Source organism: Chiloscyllium plagiosum, unplaced genomic scaffold (assembly GCF_037043375.1).
Source record: "Chiloscyllium plagiosum isolate Xiang-an unplaced genomic scaffold, Cpla_swu_hap1 HiC_scaffold_3, whole genome shotgun sequence".
NCBI classification, from domain to species: domain Eukaryota; kingdom Metazoa; phylum Chordata; class Chondrichthyes; order Orectolobiformes; family Hemiscylliidae; genus Chiloscyllium; species Chiloscyllium plagiosum.
In genome coordinates this window covers 101185058-101200560 of record NW_028270141.1, presented here as the reverse complement: position 1 = coordinate 101200560, position 15503 = coordinate 101185058, and the positions used below count along the sequence as shown (strand labels likewise).

Below are 15503 nucleotides of genomic sequence, written 5' to 3'. Positions count from 1 at the left end.
TCTATGTATCTCAATTTTACAGACTTTGATTAAATCCGCTGCTCCTGAGAAAACAACCCGTGTTCTTCTAGCCTCTCCTTATAGCTCATACCCTCTAATCCAGGCAACATCCTGGTTCACCTCTTCTGCACCCTCTCCAAAGGATCCTCAACCTTCCTGCAATATGGCGACCAGAATTGAACTCAATACTCTAAGTGTGGCCCAATCAAATTATAAAGCTGCAACATGACATTCTAACTCTTGTACTCAATTCCCCAACCAATAAAGGCAAACATGCCATATGTCTTCTTTACCAGCCTATCTACTTGCATGGAAATGTGTTGCTGGAAAAGCGCAGCAGGTCAGGCAGCATCCAAGGAGCAGGAGAATCGACGTTTCGGGCATGAGCCCTTCTCATTCCTGAAGAAGGGCTCATGCCCGAAACGTCGATTCTCCTGCCCCTTGGATGCTGCTTTACCTGCTGCACTTTTCCAGCAACACATTTCCAGCTCTGATCTCCAGCATCTGCAGTCCTCACTTTCTCCTATCTACTTGCATGGCCACTTTCAAGAAGCCATGGTCTTGAACCACTTTTTCTGAGCAGTATTCTGTTGTAGGATCCTCCTGACTCAGTACAGTAATCCTCAGAGATAGCAGCGCAAAATCCATGTAGAAACTACACCCTCTTTTCCTCGCATTAGCTGCAGTATTCTGGTAAATAAAGAGTTTAAACGCGCAAAATGCTCTTTGAAGAGCCACAATGAAAAGGTATGTAAGATAAGTGGGTAGAGCACCATAAGAGGTGCAAAACCTGCGCCCATATCTTCCCCCTCACCTCCATCCAAGGCCCTAAAGGATCCTTCCACAAATGGCAGAGATTTTCCTGCACGTTCAAATACCTCATCTATTCTGTCCATTGCTCTCGACGTGGTCTCCTCTACATTGAGGAGACAGGATGCCAACTCGCGGAACGTTTCAGAGAACATCTCTGGGACATATGTGCCAAACAACCCCACTGCCCTATAGCCAACCACTTCAACTGCCCTTCCCACTCTGCCAAGGACATGCAAATCCTTGGCCTCCTCCACCGTCAAATCCTAGCCACCTGACACCTGGAGGAAGAACTCATCTTCTGCTTTGGGACCTTCCTACCACATGGCGTCAATGTTGATTTCACCAGTTTTCTCATCTTCCCTTCCCCTACCTCTTCCCAGATCCAACCCTCCAATACGGCACCACTCTCTTGAACTGTCCCACCTGTCAATCTTCCTTCTCACCTATCTGCTCCACCCTCCAATCCGATCTATCACCATCACCCCCACCTGCATCTACCTATGGCCATCCAAGTTACCTTCCCCCCCAGCCACAGCCCTCCTCCTATTTATCTCTCAGCACCCTTACCCCCTATTGACCCCCACCACATTCCTGATGAAGGGCTTATGCCCAAAACGTCAACTCTCCTGCTCCTCAGATGCTGCCTGACTTGCTGTGCTTTTCCAGTGTCATACTTTTCAATTCTGGTCTCCAGCATCTGTAGCCCTCGCTTTCTCCAAGTGGGAAGGGCAGTAAGTGTGTCAAAGTTAGGGGGCCAGATTGACAGGGAAGCAGATGGGTCATTGGGTCTGCTGGAGACATTTAAGGGTTTTAGTTATAGTTACCCAAGAGTCAGACTAGGATTTTTACTATCTAACATTGCCCAGCTAACTATCTTTGTAAGCAGGTTAGAACTGTTCAAAGTCACAAACTCCAACTCAGAGTCAGTCACACAGGATCCTAGAAGTAGGGAAATTGTCCATCATAAGTTTAAAGCTCACAAGTAATACCTAGAGAATCTATGCATTGGGACTTCGATACAGTGCCATAGCAAAACCTCAGGTGTTTGTCAGGTCTCTCATCATCTGAAGACCAAAACATCTGGACATATACTTTGCTGTTTCCTTTGGTAAATGAGACGATTAAAACACATACAACCTAAAAGATTCACATACCTACTGTGGATTTCCGTGTAGGGATTGTACTCTGCATCTTTAATTTTGTTTTTTGTTGGTTGTCCTCAGATAGCACAAGGTCCAGGGCTTTATGTGCATCATACTGACTATTCAGCACAGCATTGACCATGACTTGATCTGATACAGACTCCCCCAAGACTTCTCGCATTTTATCTAGACAGGAATGAAGACGAGCTGAAACATAAAAGTGTATTCAGTTAGGTCCCTAGTAAACATACAGCATGAAAATCAATATACTAATATGGAAAAAATTAATTGAGTGGATGAATATTTTTGTTTCTGTGTATTTTAACCCAAATCTTTAAAAAACTAAATGGCTTTATTATAGCACTTGGAAATAACTCTTTCTACTCACAAAGTTAAAATTCCCATAAAGCCATTCGGGAAAAATTCCATTATCAAAATATTCCAAGTGGAAGCTGGGCAATTCATGTGGAATGGAAGATTGTCTCATCCAAAACTCATTATCATTCACATGTCAGCTGGACCAACAGTGCCATTGCAGCTTTATTTAGTGTTCCTTAGCTAGGGATAGAATTCTAGCTTCCTGACAGGTCGGGAAATCTCCAATGACCTCAATCTATGATGTTGTCAATTTAGACGGTTAGCTTTATCTAATTCATTTTTTTTGTGTTGTCCTCTCCGGGAAAGGATTTTCTGACAAGTTGAAGGTTTGCTCAGGAGGCACAGCCAATTTTCATTCTGAACCTGTGTAAGAACATGCAAAAAAGGTTGTGGAAAAAAAAATTTAAAGCAATGTCAACATCATAAAAATTGTCAGGATGCATTATGAAGAAATATGACACCAAGACATTTAACATGGTATCAGGGGAGATGATCAAAAGCTGGTTAAAGATTTGGACCCTCTTGCAGCACAGTGATAAAATCTCTACTACTAGACTAGGAAACCTGGATTCAAATCCCACCTGCTCCAGAGTGTGTAATAACATCTATGAACAGGTTGATTTGAAATACGGGTTAAAATTTTAGAAGCACCATAAAAATGAGGAAAGGTCAGTGGAGACCTTAGAGAAGAAATTTCAGACTTTGTGATCTAGCACAGCGACCAAATTAAAGCAATTAAAATCAGTCACGCTCAACAGGCTAGAATTAGGAAAGGAGCACAGAATTCCAAGATGGTCAGATTAGATTACAACGATTTAGAACAGTGAAATCACAAAGGCATTTGGAAACAAGGAGAAACATTTTAAAAGCAAGGCATTGCTTAACTTGAAAGCAATGTGGCTCACGTGGTACAGAAGTATAAGGTAACTGGGATTTAGTGTGAATCCAAACAAAGGTAGGATTTTGGATGAGTTTGTCTTTATGGAAGATACAGAGACTAACCAGAAATTTATTACAGGAATCAACTGTACAAAGAAATGGATATGGTTTTTGGCAGACTCCAGAAATATTATGAAGGTGGAAACTGACCATCTTAATTATGATACAGATGTATGTTCACAGGCTGATTTCAGGGTCAAATATAACATAAACCTTACAGTCAGGTACAGCTTCAGAACATTGCCAGGGAAAGGGATGGAACTCAACGACTAGGGAACAGAGTTCATGCTGGGACTGAACACAATGCTTTCAGGAATCACAATATTAATTGCCGGAGATTAATGCTCATCTACTATCAGAAGTTGAATAAGCTGTCTGACAATATAGAGACAGCTAAAGGGGAGAAAGAAGTGTCATCACTGACACACAACTTGAAGAAGCCTCATTCCTGATGAAAGGTTTATGCCCGGAATGTTGATTCTCCTAGCCTCAGATGGTGCCTGACTGGCTGTGCTTTTCCAGCATTACAGCCTTCAAAATGGAAGGTCATGTATCAAATGGATGCAAATGGATCTTGTGACTCATTAGTGAGATTCTCATCTCGCTGTTCAACATTTGGTTGGAGAACTGGATTTTCTTGTCTCAGTACAAAGGTTTCAATTTTTGCCAATCTCATCCAATTTTCCCAACTGACTTACGTGAGCCTTTGAGAGCATTATGCATGGCATGGTGACTGAGCAGTTAGCACTGTTGCCTCACAGCGCCAGGGACCTGGGTTCGATTCCAGCCTAGGGTGACTGTGGAATTTGCATATTCACCCCTTGTCTGCATGGGTTTCTTCTGGGTGCTCTGGTTTCCTCCTACAGTCCAAGGATTAGGTGGACTGACCTTGCTAAATTGTCCACTGTGTCCAGGGATGTGCAGTCTAGATGGATTAGTTACAGAAAATGCAGGGTTACAGGTATAGAGGGGTGGGTCTGAGTAGGATGCTCTTCAGATGGTTGGTGTGGACTTGATGGACCAAATGATCTGCTTCTATGCTGTAGGGATTCTATGATTCTGTAGCACAATGGCTCACAGAAAGTATACAGATGAGAAAAAGGATTCCTGGGGGACACCAGAGGTAACCATGCTGAAGTGAAATGAGAGACTTTCGCAGATACTCCTCTGGCTATGATTGGATAAATAAGAATGAAACACAGAAAATGCAATATCATCCAGGTGAACTAAGGAGAAGCATTAGATAAATAAAGAGGATAGCGTGCTCAACCATGTCAACAAGGTTGCAGAGAGGTTGAGCAGACTGAGCAAAGATGTTTACCCTTCCTAAAAGTAAATGAGGTGGTGGGAACCTGATTGGAGGAATTCAAACGTGGAGTCCTGTGAAAGTCAGGCATGAGTTTGGGAGGTGGCAATGTATTCAGGTTCTTTGGAAAGGGATGTGAGGTTGAAGACGCAACAAAACCTTGCAAGGACAGACAACAGTCTTAAGGCTTGTTTTCTGAGGAGAAAAAGCAATGACAGATTTAAATGTTTCACTGTTATTACCCCATAAAAGTCAGGCCAGGGAAGCACGATGGCACAGTGGTTAGCACTGCTGCCTCACAGCGCCAGAGACCTGGGTTCAATTCCCGCCTCAGACAACTGTGTGGAGTTTGCACATTCTTCCCGTGTCTGGGTGGGTTTCTTCTGAGTGCTCTGGTTTCCTACCACAGTCCAAAAATGTGAAGGTTAGGTGAAATGGTCATGCTAAATTGCCCGTAGTGTTAGGTGAAGGGGTAAATGTAGGGGAATGGGTCTGGGTGGGTTGCACTTCGGCGGGTCAGTGTGGACTTGTTGGGCCGAAGGGCCCGTTTCCACACTGTAAGTAATCTAATCTAAATGAGATATCAAAGAGGAGAAAACCAACAACAATATGGAAAAGTTGGATGGCCAGTAAGTAGTGAGTCAGGTAGAGAAAATGTGAAGCGGGTTGCTTCGACAAAATGAACTTAGAGAGGGGAACGGGATAGAAACCAGACAAAGGGAGAATTTTACAACAAGTTTGGTCTTGTAGTTAGGGGGAAGGGTGATAAATGGCAGAAACAACAGATCAAATGTTCTGAAACTTAGTGCTAAAGAAGTTCATGAGATCTTTGCTTTTGATGTTGGAGATGAAAGTGGAGGAGATGGGAGAGAAGTGTTTAATGCTCCTATTGACAACTAACCTCTACTCTATGCTCTCCAGAATAGCTCGCTGAAATCACAAGCATATTGCATGGGTCAGAAAGCACGCAAGAGGAAAGCCTCCAGCTTCAAACCTACGGAATTCATTAGGAGCTAAGGGACAGAAAGTAGGGACAACAATTAAGAACCTTAATTAACACAATGTTACTATTGGTATCCCCAAGGATTTAATTATACAGGGAGCTCAGCATTTCATTGAATTTATAAATATGGAACAGAGTTGCACACAAAAGTTTGCTGACGCCAGGTTAGGTGACACAGTAAATAGCACAAATGAGAGCAGCAAGTTTCTACTGAGTTTAATAGCTTAAATTAATTAAAATCTGTGGTAAATGAAGTTCAACTTTGTCAAGTACGTGATCACCCATTTTGGAAAGGAGGAAGTCACAGTATTTCTGAATGGCAAGCCAAGGAGCAGCGAGATTTAAGGGCCGAGTGTAAAATACATAAAAAACATTTCCAACAAGCATAAAAAGGTTCATGAATATTGGACTTTATTCCAATGTGAATGGAAATTATATTAATTAAATAATACCCTGGTTAGACTTTAAAAAGAGCACTGTACTCAATTCAAAGCACCAAACCTCACAAAGGATATAATAAAAACAAACAGGATATTTCAAAGCATCTGAAATAAAAACATAAGGTGCGAGAAAATCTCTGCAGGGATTTGAGAATGGAGACCATGATTTGGAGATGCCGGTGTTGGCCTGGGATGTACAAAGTTAAAAATCACACAACACCAGGTTATAGTCCAACAGGTTTATTTGGAAGCACTAGCTTTCAGAGCACTGCTCCTTCATCAGGTGGTTAACACAAGATAGAAAGAAACTACTTTCGGTCGTAGAAGAGTACAGAACAAGGGAACATATTCTTAAAATTAGAGCCAATTTTTCAGGAAGCACTCTTTTACGTTGGGCTATAGGAATCTGGAACTCTCCATTAAAATCCTGTTGAGGCTAGGTCATAAAATCAAAAAAATTCAGAATTCACATAAATAGATTTTTTTGCACGACAAGGCTATTAGGGTTATAGATACAAAGTGGGTTGGTGTAATAAAGATAAGAGTGACCCATTGTCTAAATGGATGGTGGTATTACTGCTATGTTGTTATAAGTAAGTTGCACAGTCCACTGAGCTTCCACAGCTATCCAATGAGATCACGGTTAATCTGATACACCTCAATTCCACTTTCCTGCCTTTTCCACATAAGCCTCGATTCCTTTACTGATTAAAAATCTACCTCAGCCTTGAATATACTAAATGACTCAGCCTCTATGGTAAAGAATTCCACAGATTCACTACCTTCTGGGACAAGAAATTCCTTATCTGTCACAAATGGCAGACCAATTATTGCCCTCTGGGTCTACACCATCCCACAAGGTAAAACAATCTCTCCTGCATCTACTGCCTCTAAGAATCTTTTATATTTCAGTAAGGTCACCTCTCATTCTTCTAAACACCAATTAACAGAATCCTAATATACTCCTCATAAGACAGTCCCGCCATGCCTGGGCTCATTTGACAGAGATACATATTTGATACTTCTCAATGAGATAGCAACATAGGTCTTCAAGGTTGAAGCAAACCATTTAGTTCTTCAAACCTGCTCCACCATTCAATAAGATCTTGACTGATCTGGTTCAGGCTTCAACTCTGCTTTTCCATCTGCCCCTCCCCATAACCCTCAACTTCTTTGTCAAACGAAAATCTGTCTCTTAAAGACCCGACTTAATTAGAGCCAATCTTAATAAACTTAAAGACCCGACTTCCATTATCTTCTGGGGAAGAGAATTCCACACTCTTACGACAGAAAAATAATTCTCATTAGTCTTCAAAGTTATGCCTTTTATTCTTAAGTATGTTTTCTTGTTTTAACTTCCGCCACAAAAGGAAACATTGTTCAGGTAACCATGCTACCCAATGCATTCAAGATCTTTTGTGATTCAATAAGATGACCTTCATCTTTTAAGCTTTAGATAAGATCTAACCTATTTAACCGTTCTTCACAAAATGTTACTTTATCTCAAGAATATATTGAGTGTTCCTCCTTTGATTTGCTTATAAAGCAATTACACTCTTTCTTAGGAGACCAAAACTGTACACACATCCACTAATACACTTCTAACTTTGCAGTAAAATATACCTATTTTCATATTCTATTTCACTTGGAATAATCAACATTCTATTTGCCTTTCTAATCACTTGCTGTACCAATATATTAACATTGTGATTCATGTACGAAGACACTCAAATCCCTCAATCACCGCGTTTTGCAATGTCTCTCCATTTAAACAGTATGCTGCCTTTCTATTCTTCCTTCTAAAGTAGCCAAGCTCACATTTATCCTCATCATACTCCATAGTTCTCGAGGAAACAAATAAGGGTGGATGATATATTTCAGTTGAATTATTTAAGTGAAAACTAGGTCAAAACAGGAAGTTAAGAGAGGAGATAGAGAGAGAAAGTACAAAAATAGAACGGCAGTTAACATAAAAGTGATCCCAAAATTCTTCTCATGGTCTGAATATTATGCTGGTATAAAGAGAATAAGTGGGTCCTTTTAGGGACAAAGAAGGTGATATCTGCTTTTGAGGAGCTGGGGAAGGCTATAATAATTAGTACAGGATAATTCCTTTATCCAGAATTCTGGAATCCGAAGTTTTGCTAGTGAAGTTTTTTTCTGTATAGCATGGTTGCTTGACGTGCAAACACGTGACCCAACTCCACACCCACTCAACCCATGTCATTCAGATATGGCGTGACAGCGTGGCCTAGCACCGGGAGGTGTCAATTGTGTCTTAGCATCCGTACTAGTCACACGGGTCTGCTGTTTGGTAAATTTTTTTTTATTTCACTGTGAAAATGACATTTATTCTGAAATCCAAAAACTTCCGAAATCCGAAAAACAACTGGCCCCAAGAATTTCGGATAAAGGATTGTGTACTGGTAAATACATTGTAATAGTGTTTACCAAGGAACAGAATGCTGATAGAATCTTGGCAGTAAAGGTAATGGATAGGGTGAAAGCAAGAGGAAGGATGTACGGCAAAGACTGGCTAAGATGCCTGGCACAGATGGTTTGCACCCAAGATTGCTAAAGGAAGTGAAACTGGAGACAGCGAAAGGGCTTACCATAATCCTCTGATCTTCCCACCAAAATGGGGGATTTGCCATCGGCTAGAGAGTTGAAAACATGACACCTTCTTGAAATATGGGCTAGTTATTCTGCCATCATTGCAGGCTAATGTTTCAGCAACAAAAGTCCGGGGGGTGGGAATCAACAAGCACTCGGAAAGGTTAGAGTCATTTAAGGCCAGCATGATTTTGTAAAAGGCAAATCATACATGACTAACCTTACTGAATATTTTTAATGAGGTAACATTGAAAGGTGATAATAGGAATGCAGTGCATACTACATTCTGCAATCAGGAAAATGTCAGAAATTAATATTAAAGGTGCTACAACAGTGCACTTTTACAAGTTCAAGGTAATCAGGCAGAGTCAACATGGCTTTGTAAAAGGGAACTCATATTTGATCAATCTAGTGGAGGCCTTCGAGGAGGTACTATGGATTAAAATAAAGTGGATGTACTTCAATTTTCAGAAAACATTTAATAAAGTGCCATATCAAAGGTTACTGCAGAAAATAAAAACTTGCGTTGGAGCAGGTAACATATCAGCATGCATATCTGGCTGGCTAACAGATAATATTTTTAAGGCAAAATAGATCAATTCTTGTTGAGCAAGGAAATGTAAAGGTTATCAGGGGTAAGCAGAAATGTGATCATAGCAGATGTGATCTTATTGAATGGTGGAGCTGGCTTAAAGGACTGAATGACATTCTCATTCCTTATTCATAAGGTTATATAATGGATATTGATCTCAGTGCACGGAAGTCATTGAAAAGACAGGACAGATGTAGGTACAAAAATCAAACAAAACTAAGTTGCCTTTAGCTCAAGAAAGTTGGAATAAAACTGAAAGACACTGTTGCTTCAATTATACACAATCTTAGTCAATTTAGACCCTAGGGGCCCTGTCTTCAAGTTTTAGGCACCATAAATCAGGGAGGAAATTTTGGGAAGACAAATCTTATCAGAATGATGCCTGACTTCAAGGCTAAATTCTGAATACTGCTTTTGTAAACTGAATCCCTACAAGACTGAGGATTGAGCTAATCAAATGCATTAAAATAACAATGGGATTTGGTAAGTGTATATCATGAATCATTTGAAGGCAGAGATTTGCAGAAAAAAGGAATGTAATTCTAAAATCAGAGCAATTAGAAGTGAAGTCAGAATACTACATTTTTTTCCCCATTAGGATAGTGGAGTTCTCTTTCCTGAAAACCTGTGGATAATGAGGCACGATCAAGGCTGCAATGGACTTTTTTCTTTAGGATATGGGCATGAGACAAATAGAGAAACAAAACAAGATTTTTTTTGTTCTTGGAATATGGCGATCACTGGCAAGGCCAGAATTTATTGGCCAGTGCCAATTGCCGTTTAGAGGGTAGTACTACAGTCCATTTTATGCAGGTATGCCTATAACACTAATAGCATAGCTTTTAATTTTCACTCACTTACTTGGCATTATATATTTTACAGAAAATTGTAAAATATATCTGGTAATTGAAAAATGGAAGCCATATTTCAATTATGTAAAATTGTACTTGCAGTTGATGCTATAACAATTTAGCGTACCTTGATCAACTTCACTTAGTAATGGCTGATTACCGTAGAAAGGTTCTTCCAATTTATCTTCTGCATATTCATCACCTTCTTCCAGAGGTTCCTCGGCAAAGGCTCTTCTGTTGTAATCATCTCGTTTATAAATGAACTGAGCAGCTGCAATTTTAAAGATATGCAGATAATTATGTAGTTTTCAATAACATTGGGCAAGTGTATAAATAAATAGCTTAATTTGTGTAATTATATAAAGCTTGTAAATGAGTTATGCAGATTCTAATTCTAGAAAACATATCTGCTAACTAGTCAGTAACTCTCTTGTCGGCATCCTGTATTTAAATATTTATTAACGTCAATGGAAATTGCATAAAATCTATAGATCATAAGACCATAAGACCATAAGACATAGGAGTGGAAGTAAGGCCATTCGGCCCATCAAGTCCACTCCGCCATTCAATCATGGCTGATGCGCATTTCAGCTCCACTTACCAGCGTTCTCCCCGTAGCCCTTAATTCCTCGAGACAACAAGAATCTATCAATCTCAGCCTTGAAGACATTTAGCGTCCCGGCTTCCACTGCACTCCGTGGCAATGAATTCCACAGGCCCACCACTCTCTGGCTGAAGAAATGCCTCCGCATTTCTGTTCTGAAATGACCCCCTCTAATTCTAAGGCTGTTTCCACGGGTCCTAGTCTCCTCGTTTAACTGAAACAATTTCCTAGCATCCACCTTTTCCAAGCCATGTATTATTTTGTACGTCTCTATTAAGTCTCCCCTTAATCTTCTAAACTCCAACGAATACAATCCCAGTATCCTCAGCCGTTCCTCATATGTTAGACCTGTCATTCCAGGGATCATCCGTGTGAATCTCCGCTGGACACGTTCCAGTGCCAGTATGTCCTTCCTGAGGTGTGGGGACCAAAACTGGACACAGTACTCCAAATGGGGCCTAACCAGAGCTTTATAAAGTCTTAGTAGTACATCTCTGCTTTTATATTCCAACCCTCTTGAGATAAGAGACAACATTGCATTCGCTTTCTTAATCACGGACTCAACCTGCATGTTTACCTTTAGAGAATCCTGGACTAGCACTCCAGGATCCCTTTGTGCTTTGGCTTTATTAATTTTCTCACCATTTAGAAAGTAGTCTATGCTTTTATTCTTTTTGCCAAAGTGCAAGACCTCGCACTTGCTCACGTTAAATTCCATCAGCCATTTCCTGGACCACTCTCCCAACCTGTCAAGATCCTTCTGCAGCCTCCCCACTTCCTCAGTACTACCTGCCTGTCCACCTAACTTCGTATCATCGGCAAACTTCGCTAGAATGCCCCCGGTTCCCTCATCCAAATCGTTAATATATAATGCGAACAGCTGTGGCCCCAGCACCGAACCCTGCGGGACACCGCTCGTCACCGGCTGCCATTCTGAAAAAGAACCTTTTATCCCAACTCTCTGCCTTCTGTTAGACAGCCAATCCTCAATCCATCCCAGCAGCTCACCTCGAACACCATGGGCCCTCACCTTGCTCAGCAGCCTCCCGTGTGGCACCTTATCAAAGGCCTTTTGAAAGTCTAGATAGACCACATCCACTGGGTTTCCCTGGTCTAACCTACTTGTTACCTCTTCAAAAAAGATCCACATTAAGTAACTCTAAATAAGAGCTGGTAGCAATCAGGAGATATATCCTCAAAAACAGAAAAGAATTTGGAAGAAAAATATTTATCTATGCAAAAACTCACCCAAGATAGGGATTGCTGGCAAGCCAATGAAGCATGGATTTGTTTCAAGAGGATAATAAATCATGACTGGGAAATCAAGAACTCATTAGCTTAACTTCATTTATTGGAAAATTATTAGAACAGATCACTAGCAATAACCCATTTAACCAGCCGAAATGAGCAAGATATAGACGACTTGCAACATGCAAAAGAAATACATGTACTATCAATCTTGTTTAACTGCTTGAGATAACTAGTTTTTTTTTAATTCATTCATGAGCTGAGGGCATCATTTATGCCAAACCTTAATTGCCCCGAAGAAGGTAATGGTGGGTTGCATTAACAGGTTCCTAGATTAAGCTTTTTGTTTTTGGTCAGTTCTTTCATGAGTTGTGGACACCGCTGGAAAGACCACTTTTTTTTTTGTCCATCCCTAACTGACCTTGAACTGATTCAGCCTGTTTGGCCATTTCAGCCAGAATGCATTGGGCCTGCAGTCCTATGTAGATCAGTTCCACGTAAGCGTGAGGTTTCCTTCCCTGAAGGAAATTGGTGAACTAGATTTTTGTTTTAGTTTGATGGTCACCCCTCCTAAGACTAGTTTTCAATTTCAAATTTTAACAATTGCATTAATTTCATTATCTGCCATGTGATTAAGTTATATTGCATTCTTGGATTTTAAGATTTTTTTTGAGAACTATAGAACAATGTGAAGTGCAGTTAATAAGCAAATTTATCTTAATGCTCTCAAAGAACTGTCTGCAAGTTTTACAAATGACAAAAAAATCTGTTCCTGTTAAGATGATCAATATGAAAAATAGACTATAATTCAAATAGATACAATATATTTTATATAAAATGCAGCAATGGAATCTAGCAGTTGTAATTGCACATAGATAAAAGTAGCATCATGCATATCTACTGGTCTGATGCCAAGCATGCCATTGCTAGTCTAGAACTTAAGTTTATCAAGTGGGAAAGTACACAAATTTCTCAAGGTACACAACCTGAAATGTGGTTACCAGGGTTGCAGTCAAAACTCTCAAGCATTTCCAGACTGCACACTTGAATGCACATTGTATGGTGATCAATTTGGACTCCTGGACTGTTTGGTAGGGCAAACGGAATCACTAACAGTATATTTATGCTTGAAAGTTATATTTCAAATTGTCATAACCGTACGTTCAATTTTACTAGCAATGAGCTTACAGAATACGCTTTGTTTTTTCCGGTTTGTCTAATCTTCACTTCTTGCAGAAGTTGGTGCTTTATGGTAGGCATAAGTCTAGTAGCAGTGTCAGCAGATTGGGTAATATCATGGTCGAGCCCATTCTAACATACATTTCCAGCAGTAGTCCATAGAAATTAGGAGAGGATAATCTAGATAATCTAGATAATGATTTACTTCAGGACAATCGGCTCATTGAAGCCAGTTGTGGTATCAAAGATTGAGCCAACTGCGTTCCTTTATTACCAAACATAATCAATGATGTAAATTTATTAACTGAGTTAGCAAGGAACGCCACGACATGCAAAACACTTTGTGTGGACTGACATCTTGAAAGCTGCTTCTGTTTTAATAAATATATCATATCTTATTTTTCTACATTTTTGTGTTTTTGATTTGAGAACTTTAACAATTCAGGTGGTTAAATGGATTACAAGGATTACAGTTAGTTCTTCTATAAAGCAATGGCTGCGTACTTTTGCAACCCTACATTATAGAAAAATTGCGCTTTTGAAATAGTGCTTAAAGTGTTGACAATGTAATCACATTACAGCTAACACATGTTTTAAAAGTTTGTGCTTTAGAAACAGTGTCCCCAATTCATCAATCATGCTATAGCGAATTCATATTGATGAAACACACATTATAGTGGAACAACCAGTACTGATATTTGCAAGATTACTACTCAATTCCTCCCAAAGCGACCATCTGACCTATGTATTTTCTCCACAATATCAGTTCAGCAAAGAAAATGTCTTTTTGTGGGAGGAAAGGATTAGGCTTCATGACAGTGCCAGACTATGAAAAGAAGTGAAACTGGAAGCTTGAATTCTGACTTTCGTAGAATTTGCTGATGTGACGAAAAATCATAATATATAATTATTTTTGAGAACTTGGGTCCTAAAATGGAGGGAAAATGGACTTTCATTTTCAGTTCTGTGATGGACTGACTTTTTTCCCTAGGGTTGGTGAGTTTGTGTATCCAACTCTACTCCTTATTTATAAGTTTAAAACTATAAATATTTTTAAGGTGAGAGGAGAAAGTTTTAAAAAGGACATTACGGGCAACTTTATTTTTTACAGTGTGGTTCACTAAAGGGAGTCAGGGGGCTGAGTTGAGTATGGTTGCCATTACAAAAGAGAAAGTGCTAGAAAAGCTAAAAGGTCTTAAAATTGATAAATCTCCTGGCCCTGATGGGTTACATCCTAGAGTTCTGAGGAAGGTGGCTGAGGAAATAGCAGAGGCATTGGTTGAGATCTTTCAAAAGTCACTGGAGTCCGGGAAAGTCCCAGATGATTGGAAGATCGCTGTTGTAATCCCCTTGTTCAAGAAAGGATCAAGGCAAAAGATGGAAAATTATAGGCCAATTAGACTAACCTCGGTTGTTGGTAAAATTCTAGAATCCATCATTAAGGATGAGGTTTCTAAATTCTTTGAAGAGCAGGGTAGGATTAGAATAAGTCAACATGGATTTAGTAAGGGGAGGTCGTGCCTGACAAACCTGTTGGAGTTCTTTGAAGAGGTGACAAGTAGGTTAGACCGGGGAAACCCAGTGGATGTGGTCTACCTAGACTTCCAAAAGGCCTTTGATAAGGTGCCACATGGGAGGCTGCTGAGCAAGGTGAGGACCCATGGTGTTCGAGGTGAGCTACTGGTATGGATACAGGATTGGCTGTCTGACAGGAGGCGGAGAGTTGAGATAAAAGGTTTTTTTTAGGAATGGCAGCTGGTGACAAGCAGTGTCCCGCAAGATTCAGTGTTGGGGCCGCAGCTGTTCACATTATATATTAATGATCTGGATGAAGGGACTGGGGGCATTCTAGCGAAGTTTGCCGACGATACAAAGTTAGGTGGACAGGCAGGTAGTACTGAGGAAGTGGGGAGGCTGCAGAAGGATCTAGACAGTTTGCAGGAAATGGTTGATGGAATTCAATGTGAGCAAATGCGAGGTCTTGCACTTTGGGAAAAAGAATAGAAGCATGGATTACTTTCTAAACGGTGAGAAAATTCGTAAAGCCAAAGTACAGAGGGATCTGGGAGTGCTAGTGGAGGATTCTCTAAAGGTAAACATGCAGGTTGAGTCTGTGATTAAGAAAGCGAATGCAATGTTGTCAATTATCTCAAGAGGGTTGGAATATAAAAGCACTGTTGTGCTACTGAGACTTTATAAAGCTCTGGTTAGGCCCCACTTGGAGTACTGTGTCCAGTTTTGGTCCCCACACTTCAGGAAGGACATACTGGCACTGGAGTGTGTCCAGCGGAGATTCACACGGATGATCCCTGGAATGGTAGGTCTAACATACGAGGAACGGCTGAGGATCCTGGGATTGTATTCATTGGAGTTTAGAAGATTAAGAGGAGATCTA

The 15503-nt window shown here is 40.4% G+C and overlaps 1 protein-coding gene across 3 annotated transcripts in view; it reads right to left on the bottom strand.

The window, feature by feature from the left end:
• The window catches only part of hbs1l (HBS1-like translational GTPase), a 173305-nt gene that overhangs the window by 140728 nt on the left and 17074 nt on the right, over positions 1–15503 (bottom strand). For 2 of the 3 annotated variants that reach the window (XM_087982009.1, XM_043686247.2), the window contains exons 3-4: positions 10205–10348; positions 1968–2162 (exon numbers count right to left, since the gene is read on the bottom strand). In XM_087982009.1, coding sequence (XP_087838135.1) covers positions 1968–2162; positions 10205–10348 — 339 coding nt within the window. The remainder of the gene's footprint in view (positions 1–1967; positions 2163–10204; positions 10349–15503) is intronic. The other variant, XM_087982014.1, reaches the window with a different exon arrangement.